This window comes from Eretmochelys imbricata, chromosome 7 (assembly GCF_965152235.1).
Source record: "Eretmochelys imbricata isolate rEreImb1 chromosome 7, rEreImb1.hap1, whole genome shotgun sequence".
NCBI classification, from domain to species: Eukaryota; Metazoa; Chordata; order Testudines; family Cheloniidae; genus Eretmochelys; species Eretmochelys imbricata.
This window is the reverse complement of record NC_135578.1, coordinates 122,984,204-123,005,441: the sequence shown is the minus strand read 5'-3', so window position 1 is coordinate 123,005,441 and position 21,238 is coordinate 122,984,204. Positions and strand designations below refer to the sequence as shown.

General features: G+C 45.8%; 1 protein-coding gene across 16 annotated transcripts in view; it reads right to left on the bottom strand.

Moving 5' to 3' along the window:
- Positions 1 to 17,404, bottom strand: part of BTRC (beta-transducin repeat containing E3 ubiquitin protein ligase) — a 167,735-nt gene extending 150,331 nt beyond the window's left edge. For 6 of the 16 annotated variants that reach the window (XM_077823294.1, XM_077823296.1, XM_077823301.1 and 3 more), the window contains exons 1-3: positions 17,231 to 17,403; positions 5,868 to 6,013; positions 4,437 to 4,490 (exon numbers count right to left, since the gene is read on the bottom strand). In XM_077823294.1, coding sequence (XP_077679420.1) covers positions 4,437 to 4,490; positions 5,868 to 5,939 — 126 coding nt within the window. In that variant the 5' untranslated portion in view covers positions 5,940 to 6,013; positions 17,231 to 17,403. Of the gene's footprint in view, positions 1 to 4,436; positions 4,491 to 5,867; positions 6,014 to 17,230 lie in introns of all 16 variants that reach the window. The other 10 variants (XM_077823297.1, XM_077823302.1, XM_077823300.1 and 7 more) reach the window with 3 other exon arrangements.
- Positions 17,405 to 21,238: the final 3,834 nt, after the last annotated feature.

The window sequence follows — 21,238 nt, the reverse complement described above, 5'->3', positions numbered from 1 at the left end:
TTTAGTCATGGTTATTTTTAGTAACAGTCGTGGACCGGTCACGGGCAGTAAACAAAAATTCACGGCCCGTGACCTGTCCATGACTTGTACTATATGGCCCTGACTAAAACTTGGGTCAGGGAGGCTGCGGGTGCTCTGGGGTGGGTGGGCCATCTGGGGGCTCCACAGGTGCTGGGGGTCATGGCCCGGGATGCCTGATGAAGGACAGCGGGGTGGGGGAAGGCGGGCAGTGGTGTGTGGCCCGGGAATCCTGCTGGTGCTGGAGGGGGGAGGCTTGGCAGGGCTGGCAGGCTTCCTACCCGGCTCCTCGTGTCCCTGCAGCTCCTCGGGAAAAGGCAGGCCATGGGGGGCTCCATGCGCTGCCCCCACCATGAGCTCCAGCTCTGCAGCTCCCATTGGCTGGGAACCGCAGCCCACACCCCAACCCCCTTCCCTACCTCTGAGCCCCCTCCCACAGCAGCAGCCAATGCGGCTGGCCCAGGGGCTGCCTGATTCTTGTTGAATTCAGATCAATTCTCCAATTTGTCAAGGTCATTTTGAATTCTAATACTGTTCTCCAAAGCGCTTGTAACACCTCCCCGCTTGGTGTCACCCGCAAATGTGCAAGTCATGATCCAAGTCATTAAAAATACTGACTAGTGGGGTCCCAGAGGGGTCAGTCCTGAATCTGGTACTAGATACACCCTCCCAGTTTGACAGCAAATTGACAATTGATAGCTACTCCGAGTACAGTCTTTCAACCACTTTCATAGATTCTAAGGCCAGAAGGGACACTGATTATCTGCTCTGACTGCCTGTCTAACACAGGCCACAGAATTCCCCCAAAATAATTCTTAGAGCAGATCAGTTAGAAAAACCCCCAATCTTGATTTAAAAATGGTTAGTGATGGAGAATTCACCATGGCCCTTCGTAAATTGTTCCAATGGTTAATTACGCTGTTTTAAATGTATGCCTTATTTCTAGTCTATATTTGTCTAGCTTCCAGCCATTGGATCATATTAGACATTTCTCTGCTAGACTGAAGAGCACATTGTTAAATATTTGTTCCCTGAAGGTATGTCTACAATGCAATAAGCACTCGGGCTCAGACTCAGGCTCAAGCCTAACCCCCCTTACATCTACAGATGAACCATACTAACCCTCAGCTTGGACCTGCGACCCTGCGGGAGTAGAGGGTCTGAGCCAGAGTCAAGCTGGGACCCAAGGTCAAGCCCTGTTGCTTTGCAGTGTTGGTGCAACACCGCTTGACTTGTGTCCTGGGAGTCCGCCAGAAGTAGCGAACTTCCTTAGTCCTCTCTATCCCAACAAGAAAAGGAGGACTTGTGGTACCTTAGAGACTAACCAATTTGAGCATAAGCTTTCGTGAGCTACAGCTCACTTCATCGGATGCATACTGTGGAAAATACAGAAGATGTTTTTATACACAGAGACCATGAAAAAATGGGTGTTTATCACTACAAAAGGTTTTCTCTCCCCACACCCCACTCTCCTGCTGGTAATAGCTTATCTAAAGTGATCACTCTCCTTACAATGTGTATGATAATCAAGGTAGGCCATTTCCAGCACAAATTTGGTCTGTGTGTATAAAAACATCTTTTGTATTTTCCACAGTATGCATCCGATGAAGTGAGCTGTAGCTCACGAAAGCTCATGCTCAAATAAATTGGTTAGTCTCTAAGGTGCCACAAGTACGCCTTTTCTTTTTGCAAATACAGACTAACACTGCTGTTACTCTGAAATCTATCCCAACAGTCTCCAATTGATTCAACTCAAAACAGAAGCTACCCACCTCTGATGTACAGCTGCAGCTCAGTGAGTCAGCATTAACCCTTCTATTTGTCTTCTGATCACTGAGTTGCAAACACCCCTCAGAGATCCTTCTGTGTTTGCAATGGAAACCGAACAGAATAAGCCTTCTGCAAAGCGTGCTGCTTCATGGTCACGGGAGCACAGCCAGATTTTGGTGAATCTCTGGTGCGAGGCCAGTAAAACTGTGGACTTTAGTGAAGTGCCAGGAATGACCATGCATACCAGCAAATAGCTAAAAAGCTGGCAGCTCTGCAAATTCTCCAGACTGGTGACTAGTGCAGGGAGTGGATTAAGTTGCTTAAGACGGGTACGGGCAGACCAGGGACTAGAACAGTACCTGACAGCTTGCCAACCACATGCCCGTTTTATGAGGGGTTTGACCTGGTGCTGGGAACTGTGCCCAGCACAGAGCCAACCATAGTGCATGACAACCTGGTCAGCCAGGCTGGTGCCCTGCTGTTCCCTGAATCCAGGCTGGTAAATGATGAGAGTCAGCAAGAGGCTCCGAGTGAGGAGCATGAAGTGACTGTTTCTGAAACCAGTCCCAGATCAGGCTGTGGGACAGGATCAACAGGAACAGCTGTTTGATGGCTCTTCCCCACCGCAACCACCAAGGACCACCCCGTGGCCGAGCAAACCCAGAGGAGACAGAAGCCGCCCCTGAGCCCAGTAAGTTTGACTCCAATTGAAAAGTTTATTACTACAGTAATGGAAGGGATTTCAGCTCTAAGAACTAATGCAAAAGTTATGAAACGCCCTGGCTACCAGTGTGTATCTGCAAATGGCAGATTGTAACATAGCACCTTGGTGTCTCCCCTCCCTGACCCATGTTGAGCTCAAACCAGCAACCAGGAATTCCAAACAGTAAAGCAGTGGTTCTCGCCCTTTTTTTTTTTTAATTTGTGGACCCCTTTGGAAACCTGTTGTCTGTGTACAGTGCACCCTCACTGTAACATCCTTCATAATAACAAACCTTTAGATATAATGGACCTGGTCCCTGGATCCCACCTCCAGTCCTGAGACTGGAGGAACTGTCAGCCCCTGCCACAGGTGCAGCAGGTCTCTTTTGCTATGATGAACCCCTGGCTATAATAAACAAATGGCTTGGATCCCATTGAGGGGAAAGTAAATCTCTCTTACAGATTGTATCTCCTAGGGTGGTTGTGAGACCTAATGGCTGTTGGTTCCATTGCTGGGAGATGCCTGAATGAGACAGAGAGGAAAAGGAAGGTCTCAGATTAGTTCTGAGATTAGATTAACGAACCAAGGGGTTCGTTATAGAGAGGGCGCGTACTGCATATAACTGAATTCTGTTCAGTCAGTTTTCAGGCTAAGGCTATGTCTACACTACCACTTATGTCATAGAATCACAGAAGATCAGGGTTGGAAGGGACCTCAGGAGGTCATCTAGTCCAACCCCCTGCTCAAAGCAGGACCAGATCAAATACCGTTCCTTTTTTTGGGGGGTGTGTGGGGGAGGATGGACAGATCCCTAAATGGCCCCCTCAAGGATTGAACTCACAACCAGGCCAATGCTCAAACCACTGAGCTATCCCTCCCCTGTCAGCAAAACTTATGTCACTCAGGGGTGTGAATATTACACACACACACACACACACACACACGCCCCGAGTGACAAATTATGTCAGCATGAGCACTAGTGTGCTTGTTGGGGGTGGATTATGTCAACGGGAGAGCTCTCTCCCCCATCGGCATAGAGCGGCTACACAAGAGATCCTACAGCAGCACAGCTGCACCACTGTAATCTCTCTAGTGTAAACATTGCCAAAGTCTTTTGCAGACCCCTTAAGACATAGTCCATGGACTCAGACCGCAGGTTGAGAATCACTGCGATAAAGGACAGATTTAAAGAGCATTTTTAATTGAAAAGCTCAAATTTTTGATAGGGCCATTTCTAGTTCTTACAGTTAATAACCTTACATTGACAGGTCTTAAAGTCTGCCACACTGTAACTGCTCAGTGATCTATGGAGCAACCCAGAAACAGTGAAGAGTGTGTGTGTAAAACTGTTATATTTCCAAATCTAGTCCATTTCAATTAGAGGTTGTCCATGCAGTCCGTGGGTAACAAAATATTCCAAGTACAACTGGGGTGTCAATTTTTGTCCAGAAATGTGCCATGAGCGGGAAGGAGGAAGGCTGTGGAGTTCTGTGTATTTGCATGAAGCCATAACAGGGTAAGCCACGGGTAAGCTAAGGCAGCATCCTGTTAATTCCTTCATGGATTCTGACACATGCCTGGTTGCTGATAGCTGCAAAGTCTTCTTGAAGCAGGAACTCCAGCTAGGTAGTTACATTGCCGGGAAAAGCATATTTTCCAGGGCCACCTCGGTAGCTGACTAGCTCACTACACTCATTGATGTGCTGTTCAGTCACCATACGTTTGAATACTTCAGCTGCGTATAGTGTAGATTTCCCACCAATAGCTTGGAATAACATCTCCTTTTTCGATGAGGGCACCACAAACAGTTATGTCCTCCAAAACATGAAAGGCTGGAAATGATAGAAAAAGCCTTTGTTGCCAGTGCACTTGTTGCCACCCCCCAACAATCCAATTACTTATGAAATTTTTACAAAACCAAAAAAGCTTATAAATTTTAACTTACCATTGTCTCTGCACTTCTGGAACTGTGATTAACCAGGCTGTATCCAGAGAGATTCTGTGGACAGAAGCATCCCTTTCACAATATATTTTGGTTCAGTTTTGAAATGTAACATTTTATGTCCTTGAGATTCCACAAGAATTAACTCTATGCTCCTTCACTGAGCTACTTTAGACAATAACCCTCTATTTCTTGTCCTATTTCAGGCCCCTTAATCTCCATTGGTTGCTGTACATCCAGAATTTGACGCTTGGCCCAATAAACCTTTGTGGACCGTTCCAGACGGAAGCATTTCTGAGATGAAGTTACAGTCAAAGTTCTTGAGAGGGCTGATAAACAGTCCAATACCAGCAGCAGAGAGATGAAAGACTGGAACAATAGCATGCTGAGAGGCAGGTGGAAAAGCTAAGGCTTGCCGCTCGGGGGGAGGACAGGGTTTTAGCTGTGGAGCAGTCACTTGCAACACAGTTCCTAGAACAGGAATGGTGGCTAAGGGAGAAAGACAGAGCCCAGAGAACTGTTTGAGTGACTCATCTCCACCATGGCGGGTGGAGCACCGGCTCCTGCTGCCTTTCCCACACCATGACCTGATCTCCCTGCAATGTACCCTCAGTCTAAAAATACCTTGGACAACTCCATGTTGGGGCAGCCCACGCGTTCAAGCCCATAAAAGGCTGGGCAGAGCAACGAAACCCCCGGTAGCCTTCCTTCTTGAACCCCTCTCCTGTGGATACCTCCACCCCCAGCCTGGCACCAAGAACGCAGAAAATGGGGAAAGAAGGGAATGGAGAACATGGAGCCAAGAGACAAGTAGCAGTAGAGGGTTTATGTCATGTTTGCACTATTTCCTGCTCTTTTATATTTTTGTTTTGGAAAGGTTCTTCTGGTAGTTGTTTTTGGGTGTTGTAATGTCAGCTGGCCTGAGTAGCAATAGGCGACTGTCGTACAGGTTTAACTTGTCTACAGATAAAGCCTTTTATATCATCAAGAAAGTTTATTGCTATCAGTGCATCACCTCATACAATCATGATTTGGGATAAAACTAAAAACATGATCGGGGCAATTATACATGACTAAGCAACACTAATCCTCTATGCGGTTAGGTACAGCAATTCACCCTTCAATACCTTCCTTCTATGAACCTACACTGCCACCCCCCAATCCGTTATTCAACATGTCATGCATAAGTATATTGCACAGCAATCAAGCAAACATTCCCCAAAATCCATTAGCCCCTTTCCCCCCAACAAGCACATTCATACAGGTACTATTCCCCTCTTCCACTGGGCTGTACAAGTCCATACTGTAAGAACTCAAAACATCCCCGACCTCTGCTTCCTGGGTGCCAGCTCGAGACAGATGCACTGTTTGGCTGAGCATAACGATTCAGCGGCCCCTCACGGTCATAGGTCCATTCAGGAGGAAATGACTCACCTCTGGCTTCACAAAGGTTGCGAGGAGCACAGCAAGCCATAGTAATGCAGACAGCGTTGATGACACTGGCATCCAAATGGCTCTGTGGACACCTCTACCAGGATTTTAATCTGCCAAAAGCACATGCAACAACCACTCTTCACCTGCTGAGAGAGTGTAAACAAACCTCCTTTTGCCAGAGCCTCTGAAATCAGGGTGTAGTTTCATAAAACAAGGCAAAAAGAGGTGGGCACGGTCCCCCAGAATAACAGTGGGGACCGCAACTCCATTTATAGTATCATTTAGTGGGACTAGCGTGCCAGCCTGTCCATAAATGTAGACTCCCGAATGGCGAATAACTGACACTGTGAACTTTTCCAGTGCAGCCCACAGTGACATTCATAAATCAGCTTCTGTGATCCATGAGGGCCTGCATGACAATGGAGTAGTGCCCTTTGCGGTCTATGTCCTCACATGCGCCTTAAGGAGGGCAAACTAAGAACACGAGTCCCATTAGTGGCCCTAGTGCAGTTTGGAAACCCCATTATCTCAAAGTCAGCAATTGCCTCCAGAATATCTTGAACGCCCGCCACCTTGGGGTACACCACATGCCTGATAGCAGAGGTTTCTGAGGCAACCACTTCAACCACAGTCAACTCTCCAACATCAAACTGGTAGACATCAGACTTGTAGCAGTCTGGGGTAGCCAGCTTCCAGGCGGTCATAGCAGCCCGCTTATGGACAGGCAAGAGTGCCTCATGTGTGTGTCTTTACACTAGAGAGTCAGGGAAAGCTGCTCACAAAGCTCCAGAAATGTAGCTTTCTTCACGCGAAAGTTCTAGACCCACTGCTGGTCATCCTAGGTCTTGCAGTCCTGCACCAGATGCACTGGTTGTTCTGAGCAGCATCTGCCAGTGCAAATCTGCCATGCCAGGGTACTGTTCCTCCTCTGCCTCCTCCTCCATGATGAAATCCATCAGGCACCTTTGGTGGGTCAGAAAGTGCCATGGAAATGTCCACCAGCATCTCATGGAAGTTCTGCCTGTTTCCTGACACAGGAGTGAAAGTGCAAGCAAGAGAAGTTCTTCAAAAGGCTGGCTCCAGTATCTGGGAGAACACAGACCAAAATGACTGCTCGGCAGGCTGGTCACACTTCCTGTAACATGCAGGGTGGGCAGTAAAGATTTCCCACAGTGCATCATGGTCAAAGGGCTAGAGTGGGTACATTTCAGGAAGGTGCTAGAAGCTCTGGGATATGTTTCGTTTGACTCCGGTCAACAAGCTGCAGTGTGGACACCAGAGCCCCAGGTTCAAGCCCAGATTTGAAAAATCTTAACATAGGGTTAAGAATCAGTGTAGATGATCAAGCCCAGGGTTCTCTAACACAGGTCAGCTGACTCAAGTCCCACTAACCCCAGGCTTACACTGCAATGTAGATTTACTGTAAGTAGGTATTTATAGATTATAATCAAGCCACCCCTTAGCCTTCTCTCTATTACACTAACTAAATTGAGCTCCTTGAGTCTATCACTATAAGGCATGTTTTCTAATTTTTTAATCATTCTCTGAATCCCCTCCAGTTTATCAACATCTCTATTTAATTGTGGACACCAGAACAGGACACAGCATTCCATCGGTGATCTCACCAGTGCCAAATCCAGAGGTAAAATAACTTACTCCAGAGTCCCCTGTTTATGCATCCCAGGATCTCATTAGCTCTTTTGGCTACAGTGTCCCACTGGGATTCTCCACCACGACCCCAAATCTTTCAGAGTCCGTGTGTCATAGAACCATAGAATATCAGGGTTGGAAGGGACCTCAGGAGGTCATCTAGTCCAACCCCCTGCTCAAAGCAGGACCAATCCCCGACTAAATCATCCCAGCCAGAGCTTTGTCAAGCCTGACCTTAAAAACTTCGAAGGAAGGAGATTCCACCACCTCCCTAGGTAATGCATTCCAGTGTTTCACTGCCCTCCTAGTGGAAAAATTTTTCCTAATATCCAACCTAAACTTCCCCCACTGCAACTTGAGACCATTACTCCTTGTTCTGTCATCTGCCACCACTGAGAACAGTCTAGAGCCATCCTCTTTGGAACCCCCTTTCAGGTAGCTGAAAACAGCTATCAAATCCCCCCTCATTCTTCTCTTCCGCAGACTAAACATCCGCAGTTCCTCAGCCTCTCCTCATAAGTCATGTGTTCCAGTCCCCTAATCATTTTTGTTGCCCTCCGATGGACTCTCTCCAATTTTTCCACATCCTTTTTGTAGTGTGGGGCCCAAAACTGGACACAGGACTCCAGATGAGGCCTCACCAGTGTCAAATAGAGTGGAACAATCATGTCCCTCGATCTGCTGGCAATGCCCCTACGTATACAGCCTAAAATGCCATTGGCCTTCTTGGCAACAAGGGCGCACTGTTGACTCATATTCAGCTTCTCGTCCATTGTAACCCCTACGTCCTTTTCTGCAGAACTGCTGCCAAGCCATTCGGTCCCCAGTCTGTAGCGATGCATGGGATTCTTCCATCCTAAGTGCATGACTCTGCACTTGTCCTTGTTGAACCTCATCAGATTTCTTTTGGCCCAATCCTCTAATTTGCCTAGGTCCCTCTGTATCCTATCCCTACCCTCTAGTGTATCTACCTCTGCTCCCAGTTTAGTGTCATCTGCAAACTTGCTGAGGGTGCAATCCACACCATCCTGGAGCATCCCCCGTCCTGTAAGTATGTCCTATATTCTTGCTCCCAGATGAACACATTTACATTTAGTCGTACTAAACCACATAGTTTGCTCGTGCCCAGTTTAACAAGCAAACTAGATTGCTCCGAATCAGTGACCCATCTTCTTCATTATTTACCACTCCCCCAATTTTGGGGTCATCTGCAAACTTTATCAGTGATGATTTTATGTTTTCTTCCAGGTCATTGATAAAGATGTTAGATAGCATGGGGCCAAGAATTGAGACTCTTGGAAAGAGATCTGCTCAGTGATCATTCCCCATTTACAGTTATATTAAGACCGATCAGTTTTTAATTCATTTAGTGTGCTCCACATTCATTTTATATTGTTCTAGTTTTTTAATCAAAATGACATGTGGTACCAAGTTGTGCGCCTACATTATAGTAATTTCATCTAGACCACATTTCCCTAGTTTGCTGGTGAGAATGTTCAGTGGGACTGTGACAAAAGCCTTACTAAAATCAAGATCTATCACGTCTACTGCTTCCCCCATCCACCAAGCCAGTAACCCTGTCAAAGAAGGCAATTAGGTCGGTTTGGCAAGATTTCTTCTTGACAAATCCATGTTGGCTATTCCTTAGAACCCTATTACCCTCCCAGTGCTTACAAACAAATTGTTTAATAATTTGTTCCAGTATCTTTCCAGGTATCAAAGTTAGGCTGACTGGTCTATAAATTCCCAGGTGCCCTTTTTTCCCCCATTTGGAAGATAGGTATTATGTTTGCCCTTCTCCAATTCTTCTGGTACCTCACTTGTCCTCCATGAGTTCTCGAAGGTAACTGCTAATGCTTCAGTTAATTCCCTAAGTACCACAGGTGTATTTCATGAGGCCTGGCCTACTTGAATAAATCTAACTTATCTAAATATTCTTTAATGTGTTATTTTCCAGTTTTGGTTTGCGTCCCCCTTGTAGTTAACATTGACTGGTGACCAAATATTCAATGCATAAGCCTTTTTAGTGAAGACTGAAGCAAAACAGGCATTAACCATCCCAGTCTCCTTGATGTCATTTGTTATTAGCTCCCCTTCTGCACTAAGTAGAGGCCTTTCCTTCATCTTTCTCTTGGTCCTAATGTATTTTAAAAATCTCTTCTTATTGTCTTCTATGTCCCTTGCTAGGCTAAAGCACAAAATAAGTTACACCTTTCTGATTTTGTCCCCAAGCAATTGTGCTATTCTTTTTGTATTCCCCCTTATTAATCTCTCCATGTTTCCACTTTTTGTAGGATTCCTTTTTGTTTTTCAGGTCATTAAAGAGCTCATATTGGCCTCTTACTATTCTTCCTATCTTTTCTTTTCATCAGCACAGTTTGCAGTTGTGCCTTTAATACAGTCTCTTTGAGAAACTGCTAGCTCTCCTGAACTCCTTTATTCCTTAGATACATGTCTCCTTATGTTTCCCTTGTCTTGGATACTTGGTATTCTCTATCAAAATGAAAGCAATGCAAGCATACTATTACCTGTAAAAAGCAATTTATCTAAAATAACTATTAAAACAATTAAGTTCTGGGATATTAAAGGTTCGTTCTTACCAACACCCAAGCTAGAAGTAGTCAATACAAACTGGACCACCACAGAGGCTAAGAATTTGAATGTCTGTTTCCACTGCAAATGCCTTTACTAAAGCAGACAGAGAAAAACAGTTAATTAACTCAGGATTCACTTTTCCTTTAAGATCCAAATCATGTTGGATCCTGCTTAGCTTATTGGCTGGCTTACTAGGAGGAGGTCAAAAGTCACTACAAATCTAGTAATCATGAAATTTAAGGAAACACAGGGTTTTTCTGGCAATGCAATGATAGCATGTTCCCATAGTTGCTGTAAACCATACGCGATGGGTAAGGGAATATAACACACTTTGCATTTACATAGCACCTTAACAACAACAACAAATATACCTAGCTCTTATATAGCATTGTTCATCCATAGATCTCAAAGTCTTTAGAGTCCTGGAGGATCAATGCCAATACAGTCAATGGGGGATGAAACAAATGTGTATATTTATTAAACAGTACTGGAAGATTCACAAAGGCAGAAGCTGTTGAAAAAGCTAATGGCCTGACATTCTTATGGCACTAAAGGGTATTCAGCACCTCCCAGGATCAGGCCTTATATCTCTCCATTCCAGGGAAGGGAAATGTAAATTTGTATGTGGAAGACAGACTATATCAGTGAAGAATGCCAGTATCAACATCTTCCCATCCATGAACCACGGCAGGAATGCCGGTGGGCAGAGATTGCCTCATTCACATATAGTGAAAAACAGAAGGTAAAACTTAAATCTATATTAAAATACTGCCTGCAGAGGCATTTTAAACAGGATCCTAAATTGATCAGGTACAGCTCCATGCACTGCTAATTAAATACAATTGAAGTTGTCACTAGTCCATTCAGGAAAACAGATGTTGCTTCACAGAGCCTTGATATTTTTCTTAAATACCTTTCAGAATGAGGATCAAAAATATGAACTCTTATAAAAAGGCCTTTATTGTATTTTTATAGCATATTACATACCTTGTAACAATCATTTTGTTAAGTGTGACTGTCAGTTTTATTTTCTGTCCCTTTTTTCCTGGCTATTTACAAGCTTTGTAAGAATCATTCCTTAATTAAGTCTAAACATAGTTTCATATAAATGGATTCCTGGAATTAAAAACGTTCAGACTTAAGAAATGATTGTTACAGAGACTGTAACAGGCTGTAAAAAAAAGAATGCCACTTTAAACAAAGATTTCTCATTTTAATTAAAAAGATAATCATCAGAACATTCATACACTTAAAAGAACCATTTGAAGCTACTTTGAAAAAAATATCTACTATTCTATGCAGGCGTACATAGTTTAGTTTATATGACATTTAATCAAAGTCTCAGCTGAGCCTATTACATTTATTCTTTAAGCACTGTATCTACATTTTTAAACAGTTTATTCAAATAGGGAAGTTACTTATTGAACTCCTCATTCTTAGTACTTTTGAAAATGGTTATGACAATAAAATTCCATATTCTTTAACAAAACAAAAAAAACCAGAGCTTTATTTAAAACAAGACGTTTTTTCAAATACTAAAGGAGCATATGTAATTCTCCTTTAAGCTTATGCATTAATAGGGCACCATATCTCTTATAACTTAAACCTTTTGATGACTGCTGTTTTATCCAGGGTATTTAAGAAACACCACAAAATGGATGATGGGAACACAGGTAGATTGCAGTGCTATAAAATCCCTCCTGCACTTGCTACAGAGCACTGGCCTATACAATTCATGCTGCCTTATACCTTACATTTATACAGTAGTTTTCATCCAAAAGGATCCAAGAGAATCCTTACAAGATTAGGTTGATGCATAAACTACACAGAGGGAATCACTTAACTCGCCACTAAAATATCTCTGAGGGATGGGCTGCTTAACAGTACAACAATAATTTAGGATTGTAAGTGAATATTATGTCTACTTGAAACTGTAGGAGTAATTTGGGTAGGTAGAATGTCATTACCTAAAATTAATTAGATAATATGTATTACATATGATCAGACTTATCTAATAAATCGATGAGAGATACAGGTTGGATGCATCATAAATATATCATTGACAGGTAATCAAGCTACTACCAACTAGCAGGGACAAGGGCTTCCTTTCCTCTGCTATCCTCATCTGCTCAAAAAACAACCCCAATATGAGCCCACTTCGTTTTTCAAAATGTCAAATCTATAAACTGATTTCTTACACACAGAAAAAGAATAAGCTCCTGTTTTTACACAAGGATTCATTTCATCCATTAAGTCACTGGATGAGGTTTCAATATAACATTTTCCATCACTGGCTAGGTGTGAAAACACCAACAATAAAATTAGCATGCATTTCTTCTTGACATCTAGTGGCTTAGCAATTGATCCAATGTCATTACTGATGATTAGTCACAAAACATTTTAAAAATGAAAAACAATCTTACAGACAGAGGCAGAGATACCACCACCTACTGAACTGTTTTCAAACAGTCATTACATGTGACTCTGTAGTAAAAACGAAAATACCAGAAGCCAGATAGATAATGGGTCTGGTCGATATGAAGAGTTTCTCAATATCTGATATGGAAAGGCACACTTTGGCTCTTGTGAAAGATGCCACGTAAATCAATAATTAATTGCATATCCCACTTCGGCCCAATCTATGACCCACTTAGTCAGTCAGAGTGATGGTATACCAAGCATATCATCCATGTGGACATATGGGAGAGTAAACTGTGGATGATCCACCACTGGATGAACTACAATACATCTTTCCAGATCTATGTAGGTACTTATATGGCTGCTATCACCACGATACCTAAGCAACTCCCAAGCATTTAGAGAGAGAAATCAACAAACCAGTTTTCCAACATGACCTGGTTGGCATGTACAATTACCCCTTGTACCTACTCCAAAAATCTGCTCTATGCAGAGCCCCCATAATCAGGGATGTGAGAAGAGCAGAAGACCCCAAGAAGTCCAATTAGGGACCTTGCTTTGCCAATCTAATTAAAGTGGGAAGTGCTCAAACTATAGTGAAGGGTGCCAATATAAATCCTCCCCCTCCCCCCCAAAAAACAGATATAAATAAGATAAGAACTTAAGAATGGCCATACTGGGTCAGACCAACAGCCCATCTAGCACAGTATCCTATCTTCTGACAGTGGCAAGGGCCAGATGCTTCAGAGGGATTGAACAGAATAGGACAATTATCAAGTGATCCATCCCATCATCCACTCCCAGCTTTTGGTAGTTAGAAGTTTAGGACACCCAGGGCATAGGATCACATCCCTGATGATCTTGGCTAATAGCCATTGACGGACTTATCGTCCATGAACTTATCTCATTCTTTTTTGAACCCACTTATACTTTTGGCCTTCACAACATCCCCTGGCAACAGACTGACTGTGTTGTGTGAAGTAGTACTTCCTTTTGTTTGTTTTAAACCTGCTGCCTATTAATTTAATTGGGTGACCTCCAGTTCTTCTGTTATGGGAAGGGGTATAAAACACTTATTCTTTCTCCACACCATTCATGATTTTATAGACTTCTGTCGTATCCCCTCTTATTTGTCTCTTCCAAGCTGAAAACTCCCAGTCTTTTAAATCTCCCATCATATCAAAGTTGTTCTATACACTTTTTTGTTGCCCTTCTCTGTACCTTTTCAATTCTAATATATCTTTTTTGAGATGGGGTGACCAGAACTGCAGGAAGTATTCAAGGTATGGGCATACGATGGATTTATACAGTGGCATTATGCTATTTTCTGCCTTACCATCTATCCCAATCCTAATGGTTCATAACGTTGTTAGCTTTTTTGACTACCGCTGCACACTGAGCAGATGTTTTCAGAGAACTATCCAGGATGACCCCAAGATCACTTTCTTGAGTGGCAAAAGCTAGTTTAGACCCCATCATTTTGTATGTATAGCTGGAATTAGGTATTCCAATGCACATTACTTTGCATTTATCAGCATTGAATTTCATCTGCCATTTTGTTACCCCGTCACCCAGTTTTGTGAGGTCCCCTCACAACTCTTCGCAGTCAGCTTTGGACTTAACTATCTTAAGTAATTTTGTATCATCTGCAAATTTTGCCACCTGTTTACCCCTTATTTCCAGATCATTTATGAATATGTTGAACAGCACTGGTCCCAGTACAGATCGCCGAGGGACACCGTTATTTACCTCTCCCCACCCTGAAAATGGACCATTTATTCTTACCCTTTGTTGCCTATCTTTTAACCAATTACTGATCCATGAGAGAACCTTCCATCTTATCCATGACAGGATATTTTGCCTAAGAGCCTTTGGTGAGGGACCCCGTGAAAGGCTTTCTGAATGTCCAAGTACACTATATCCACTGGATCACCCTTGTCCACATGTTTGTTGACCCCCTCAAAGAATTCTAATAGATTGGCAAGGCATGATTTGCAGAAGCTGTGTTGACTTCCCCAAACAAATCATGTTAATCTATGTGGCTAATAATTCTGTTCTTTACTATAGTTTCAACCAATTTGCCTGCTTCCGAAGTTAGGTTTACTGTCCTACAATTGCCAGGAACACCTCTGGAACCTTTTTTAAAAACTAGCATCACATTAGTGATCCTCCAGTCAACTGGTACAGAAGCTGATTTAAGTGACAGGCTACACACCACTCACAAATCTTCAAATAAAAGTCTCTCTCTCTTCCCTTCCAGTTTATAAAATAAAATGCTTAGTTTATCGTTTTTCTTATTTGATTGCTTTTGTTTCTTTGTGTGTTTTGCATGTCTGTGTGTAAAGAACTCTTTTAGGGAAAACTAAAAAGCAAAGCACTCTGTCATTTATTCCTCAATTCAGTGAAGTCCTTGGTCACTCAACACTCAGAGTGAGTTCAACAGTCTATGGCCTGTTCCTGTGAAAGTTCTTTCTCCCACACTGACTCGCCTCTCCCAATTCATTGACGATTCATTGTTCCAGCAGAACATAGCCTGGCTGTGGTCATGGAAGGTCAGGTATTCCGTCAGATACCTAGGGTCAATACCATGGAGGGCTCCAAATATCAGGTCAGAGACCTTGAACTGGACTCTTTATTCAATTGGGAGCCGATGTGGAATCAGGAGCATCAACATGGTGCTCTGTACTACTAAGTAGACAGCTGGAATTTTTTCAAGGTGCAAGACTTCATGACTCCTAGTTACAATAAGTTGTAATTATCAAGCCTAGAGGTAGGTCACAAATGAGTGGATTACCATGGCCAGATATATATCCAACGGGATATGGCACACTCCTCATGTCAATCACATATGGAGAGGGCATTTTTTGCTGCCAAAGATATTTTGACATCCAATATCTTTTTCACCTCTGCAACCTGACATTCCATAAACCTGACAAAAATACAAGGAACTGGCAAAAGAATTCAATGATCTGAACAGAAACAAGAGATTTAAAAACCGATATCAATTCTACAAGACAAAAAATAGAAGCTAATTAAGAGTTTAGACTTTCTACTACCTTTTGAAGTGCAAATGAAAGCCAAGATTTGTATCTAGTGTTTCAATATTTCCACGTTAGCTGTATTTTAGACTCTTTATGAGTAAAGATTTAATTCTGTGCCACTGAATCATTAATCCACAACAAATAAACTTTCAGCAAATGTTGCCAGTCACTTGAAATGTATTCTTAGAAGCAGAACAGCTTAGAGCATCTAAAATTAGCATTTAATTAAGCTGGCATCACTGTTTGCTTCAGTTTCTTGATGCTATTTTCCAACCAAAAATCTAGAAATATCAACAATGGTAAAAAAAGGAATATAACTGCTTCATTTGGTATATTATCTTAAATCTAAACAGTCAAATTTGAAAACTGATTTGGCTACTGATGCCCAAAGCTATTTTCTGTGCCACAGGCCCATTTATAAACCAAGACAGTATAATGGCTCTTTACATCCACTCTATTAACAAGGATATGTAGCAGGAAAACATAACCGATTAAAACATCATTATATACAATTCCGCACCCAAGATAAAAAGGGGCATAAGGGAAAAATTAAAGAGAAACCCCAGTATGGAGAGCGGATGTGCAGATGAAACTAATACACCCCACAAACTACATGCAGAACAAAATCTTCACCTCTTTCAGGCACCAGTGCTTGATGGGTCACCTCTTACCACCAAATCAGGCTAGAAATCTTGTTTAGAATCTCTAGGACCACCAGAGAACTGCAACCATACTGCAGGTGCCCTCCTGCCACATCTGCAGGTGCCCCCCTGTCCCACAGTGCAATGTCTCTTGTCCACATGCTCTTGCACCCAAAGCCCAACATTTAACCCCACCTCCTATAGGTAAGCCCTATTCCCATCACTAGCATCCCCCAACCCAGCCAAAAGATACCCCAAGCTCTACTACTTGTCTCACTATGTACTGCCAACACTGGCCAACTTTACAAATGTTCAGGTGCCTTCCCCCCATTCCAGCACTCACTCTTCCTCCAAGATGCCTGCCTCGCATATTCCAGAACTTGCCCCCTTCCTGACTCAGCACCGTGGCATATTTCCCCACCCAGTTCTGCCCCAAGTGCCCCCCGTGCTTCAACACTCTGGTGTTCACCCTTTGAGACTCCCAATACTGCCTTCACCATCACCACCTGCTCCTACCCCCTCAGGTGCCCACCCATCCCTTCCCCTCCCCCAAGCCTACCTTCCCCAGGCCTTTGCCTCCCGCCGCTCAGCCCCCCCCATGCCCTGTTCCCCAGCCCTTTACCCTCCCCCACCCTCTGGGAATCCCACAGCTTAGCGCTCACCTGTCCCCCAACGCCTGGCTCCCCCAAACACTGACCCCTCCCTCCCAGGAGGCCCCCCTGCCCCAAGCTCAGCCCGCCCCCCAACTCCCCCCGCCCTTTGCCCCGCCCTTTGCCCCCCCGCCCCAAGCTCAGCCCGCCCCCACAACTCCCCCCTCTCCCAGCCCTTTGCCCCCCAACCTCAGCACGCCCCCCCACTTGCCCCTCCCCCTAGTCGGCCCCACACCCCAACCTCAGCACGCCCCCCTCCCCCAGCCCTTTGCCCCCCAACCTCAGCACGCCCCCCCCTTGCCCCTCCCCCTAGTCGGCCCCACACCCGTCCTCCAGCCCGCCAGGGGCCCCGGCCCTTTGCCCCTCACCATGAACTTCAGGGCCTTCTCCTGCAGCACGGCCTCCGCCGGGTCCATAGCCCCGCCCCGCTGCTCCGCCGCCGCCGCCGGTCCGGGGCCTGGGCCGCCCCCTCCCTCAGTGCCAGGCAGGCCGCAGCCAGCGCAAGCAGGAACCGCCGCTTCCCCTGGCAGGGCGCACGCGCCGCCCGCAGACCCACGGGAAACGTAGTCCCCAGCGGCGGCACAGGCAAGCGCCTGGGAGGCATAGAGGCACTACAGCTCCCGGCATGCCGCGCGGCGACCGCCCATCCGCGCCCCGCAGCCGCTCTGCGCATGCCAGGCCGGACGGCGGGCAGCGGTGGCTGATGGGAGTTGTAGTCTATTTGGGCTGTAGGTGGGCAAGCCTGTGCAGTATCACTGCGAGGAGTCCCATTAGTCTGCTGATCTTTCTCTTACAGGCTCGTCTCCTGGAGTCATGTGATGAGGGCGGCCCTTGGCTTCTTCTTCTTTTTTTTTTTTAAAGGAAGTTTCTAGCTCTGGTGGTTGCAGAGGGAGGTTGGAAGCGGGTTTAGGTGTAGCTTGGTGGCTCATGTGCCAGCCCAACATTTGTCTTTGGGTTTTACCAGGTCTGACTCGAGAATTTTTGATGCTCCCAAGTTTGCAATTCCCCATTATCCTCACTGTCGTCACTGTGCTAAAGCCTAGGACCTTCGGCAGGGCCCAGCCCCCCAGTTACGCTAGGCGCTGTACAGACATAGAACAAAGAACTGGTCTCTGCCCCAAACCGCTTGCAATCGACAGCCAACGGGTGGCCACAGACAGACTGAGGGGGAGCAGAAGGAAACAATGAGACGATGCTGGTCGGAGCGCTGGGCAGCTGTCTCGCAGGGCAGCAGGTGTGATATGTAGCGAGTTGTTGCAGCAAAAGAGGATTTTAAAGGAGGGCGGTGAGTAGGTTGGTAGAGGTTTATGACGTGCTCCTCCCGACTGCAAGAGGTGGTATAGGAGACAACGTGAAGGTGTTCATCTGAAAACATTGAGTGGGTGGCGAAGGCTCAAGGCATTGGCAGAGCAGAGGCAGAAGTTGATCTCTCAGTCGCGTGTGGGAGTTGACAGGTGGGGTAGGGATCGACCACAAAGGGCCTTGCAAACTAAAACAAGTAGCTGCCGCTGCCTAGGAGGATGTGGCTGCAAGTGACCCAGCATGGCACTGGGGTACGACATCGTGCCCAGGGCCTCCCTGCTCCATGGCTGAATGGGTGGAGTGCTTGGGAGCATCGTTTGCTAGAGGGTGGGGAGAGGCAGTTGCTTTTTCATAGCTCCTCACCAGCCCATGCTGCAGTGCCACAGTGTCAGCATCACCCTCATTTCCCCCTGGGCAGGCAGGAAGCTGCAGCAGCAGCATGGGCCAGAGCTGACCACAGCGTGAGTTAAGCCCTGACCTCTGCCCCTTGCTGGCCATGAGTGAGACACTCCCCAGAATGCCCCCCACCTCCCAGGGATAGGACCAGGCTGCCTCCTCCCTGCCCCTCTCTGAGATGGGACCAGCCCGCTAACCCCCCTTGACCTGAATTTTTCTGAAATGATGCCCCTGTGGGGGGGGATGGTTAAGGCCCTACAGGTGAGTTCTGCAGCCTAGTGCCAGGCCGCAGAGGATTTCAATGGCAGTATGGTGCACCCCACAGCTGCCAAGAACTTCACTGCAACAGCATGGCTAGAACCAGAGCCTTGTCATCTGAGCTAAAAGGGAATCTCCATTGGTCGCTGAAGAGTATAGGGCCTATGACACACAGCTGAGCAGTTCTGTCAACGTAGCTAATGCAGGCAGACTGCGCTGGTGGAAAACTGTGCTTGTCCTGCTGTGACTTACCCCTGTAATACACTGATGAAACCCTCGTTTCAGTATTTCACACCATTGTGTTTGCATCCATGCAAGCAACGTCACTTGCGTCCACACAGTGCCACGCTGCGTCAGTGTAAGCAGGGTGCAGTGCAGGTAGGTATCCCAGAGTCCCTTGCACTGCCTCCACGCTCCCTGGATTTTGGGCAATTTTCTTGGCATATTGTGGGATACCTGCTGACTTGCAAGGGAATTTGGGGAGCAGACATCACACACTCATCATCCCTGTTCTTTCCCAGTATCCTAGGACTGAACTGTTGCCCCTGTCATTTCCAGACTGTTCCCCACCAGTATGGATGAGGCCCAGAGGAATAACCATTCCTGTTCATTATGAGGTCAGATTCTGCTATATTGGACTGGCCCCAAGGCACCAGCTAGAACAATCGCAAGCAGAGGAAGTCACCAGAGGAGAAACCCTGCTTTGATGCCAGTCAGGTATTCCTGTTCGATCAATTCTCAGAGCAGCAGCAGCCAACACGCACTGAATGGTGAGACCAGATTGTTATGGAGACGGTGGAGGAGGAGAAGTAGAGCTCCAGAACTTCAGGATGCAGAAGGTCAGTTTCCTGGAGTAGCATATCAAGTTTGCCCTGGCCCCAGTTAAAAAAACAAAGGAAGAAGAAGGGGTTGTTAACTACTTGTGTAAGGACTTGTCTTCACTGGAAAACTACATCCTGTTAGAACATGACTTTGAGGAGCTGTGGTAGCTACGACTTACTAGTTGTACTGAGGTAGCACCTGAGAACCTCAGTCATGGCCCAGGACCCCATTGTGCTCGACTCGGTACAAATACAGAACAAGTCAGTCTGTGCTCCAAAGAACTTACAGTAGAAGTAACAGGATGTTAAACATGACTTTGCAGTCGGTGTAGACAGGGACAAATGGCGTTTACCATTTTGTCAGCTGATCGTAGGTACGTCTGGTCGGCTGAACAAGACCTAAAAGCAACAGCTCTAAGAACACAAGCAGCCCGAACGTCACAGTGCAACGCTGGCTGGCTCTCAAAACTCTGCACTGCTCTGCTTGGTTGCTCCTCATCGCTCTCTGCTGCCACTTCATCCTATAACTTCTCCAGATCATCTTTTCTAACTACGCCCTTTGCCTCCTTCTCCCCCTCTTAGTTTCATGCTTTCCTTCATGCCTCCCCTTATGAGCTGAACAGCCTCAAACAACCTGTGTGCCAGTCACTTCCCTCTTCTTTGAACCCCTTCTCAAAACCGGTGCTTCATTTGTAATGAAAGAGAGGCTGGGGCTTAGCCCCGACAGGCCCCAGCACAAATTAAGCACTAGCTTAGCACTAGAGCGGCGGCTGCTGGCCGGGAGCCCAGCTCTGAAGGCAGAGCCCTGCCAGCAGCAGCGCAGAAGTGAGGGTGGCCTGGTCTGGTGTATTGCTACCCTTCTGTGTTGGTGCTGGTGCTGCCTTCAGAACTGGGTGGCCAGAGAGCCGGGGCTGCTGGCTGGGGGCCCAGAGGTGCCAGAGCTATGAACTACCAAGCCTGGCGGGGCTGGAGCTCAGCCCCAGCAAGCCCCGACACAAATTAAGCACTGCTTAAACCCACTCCTGGGAATCTTTGTCAGTGGCAAAGACTCAGCAGCTGAAGTAGGGGCTGGGTATTTTCCTGGCTCTGTATAGCACTGTGTACACTTACAGCATTATACAAACAATCATCATTACGAATGAGGGTGTAATACAAGGGGGTCACGACCATATCAGGCCCTAGAGCCCTCATGCCCCAAGCTCTGGGTCAGTGCTCCAGCCGCGATGCAAACTTGGATGCAGTTGGCCACTGTGTAACTAGAACCTTTCTGTAACAGCATGAAAGGCTCGATGATTTTGATCATGTGGTTTATGTGACAATGCTGTTTGATGCAAGCCTAATTGTAGGAAAATTGGAAAGTGCAATACTGCAGGAGCATATGCCACTGTCCCAAGGCCCTTAAGGCTGGTTAATCTATCTGGATTGTAGCCACTGTCATTTACACTAGCTCAAGTTCTTTTGATCATCATAAGCACAGACCTGGAGAAAGAGAGTCTAACATGGGGCTTATGCCAGACACAGTCAGAGTTCAGATACTTCATTTAGCCTGGACAGGAGAAGTGAGTTATTAAAACTATTAATTACTTGTATTACTGTAGC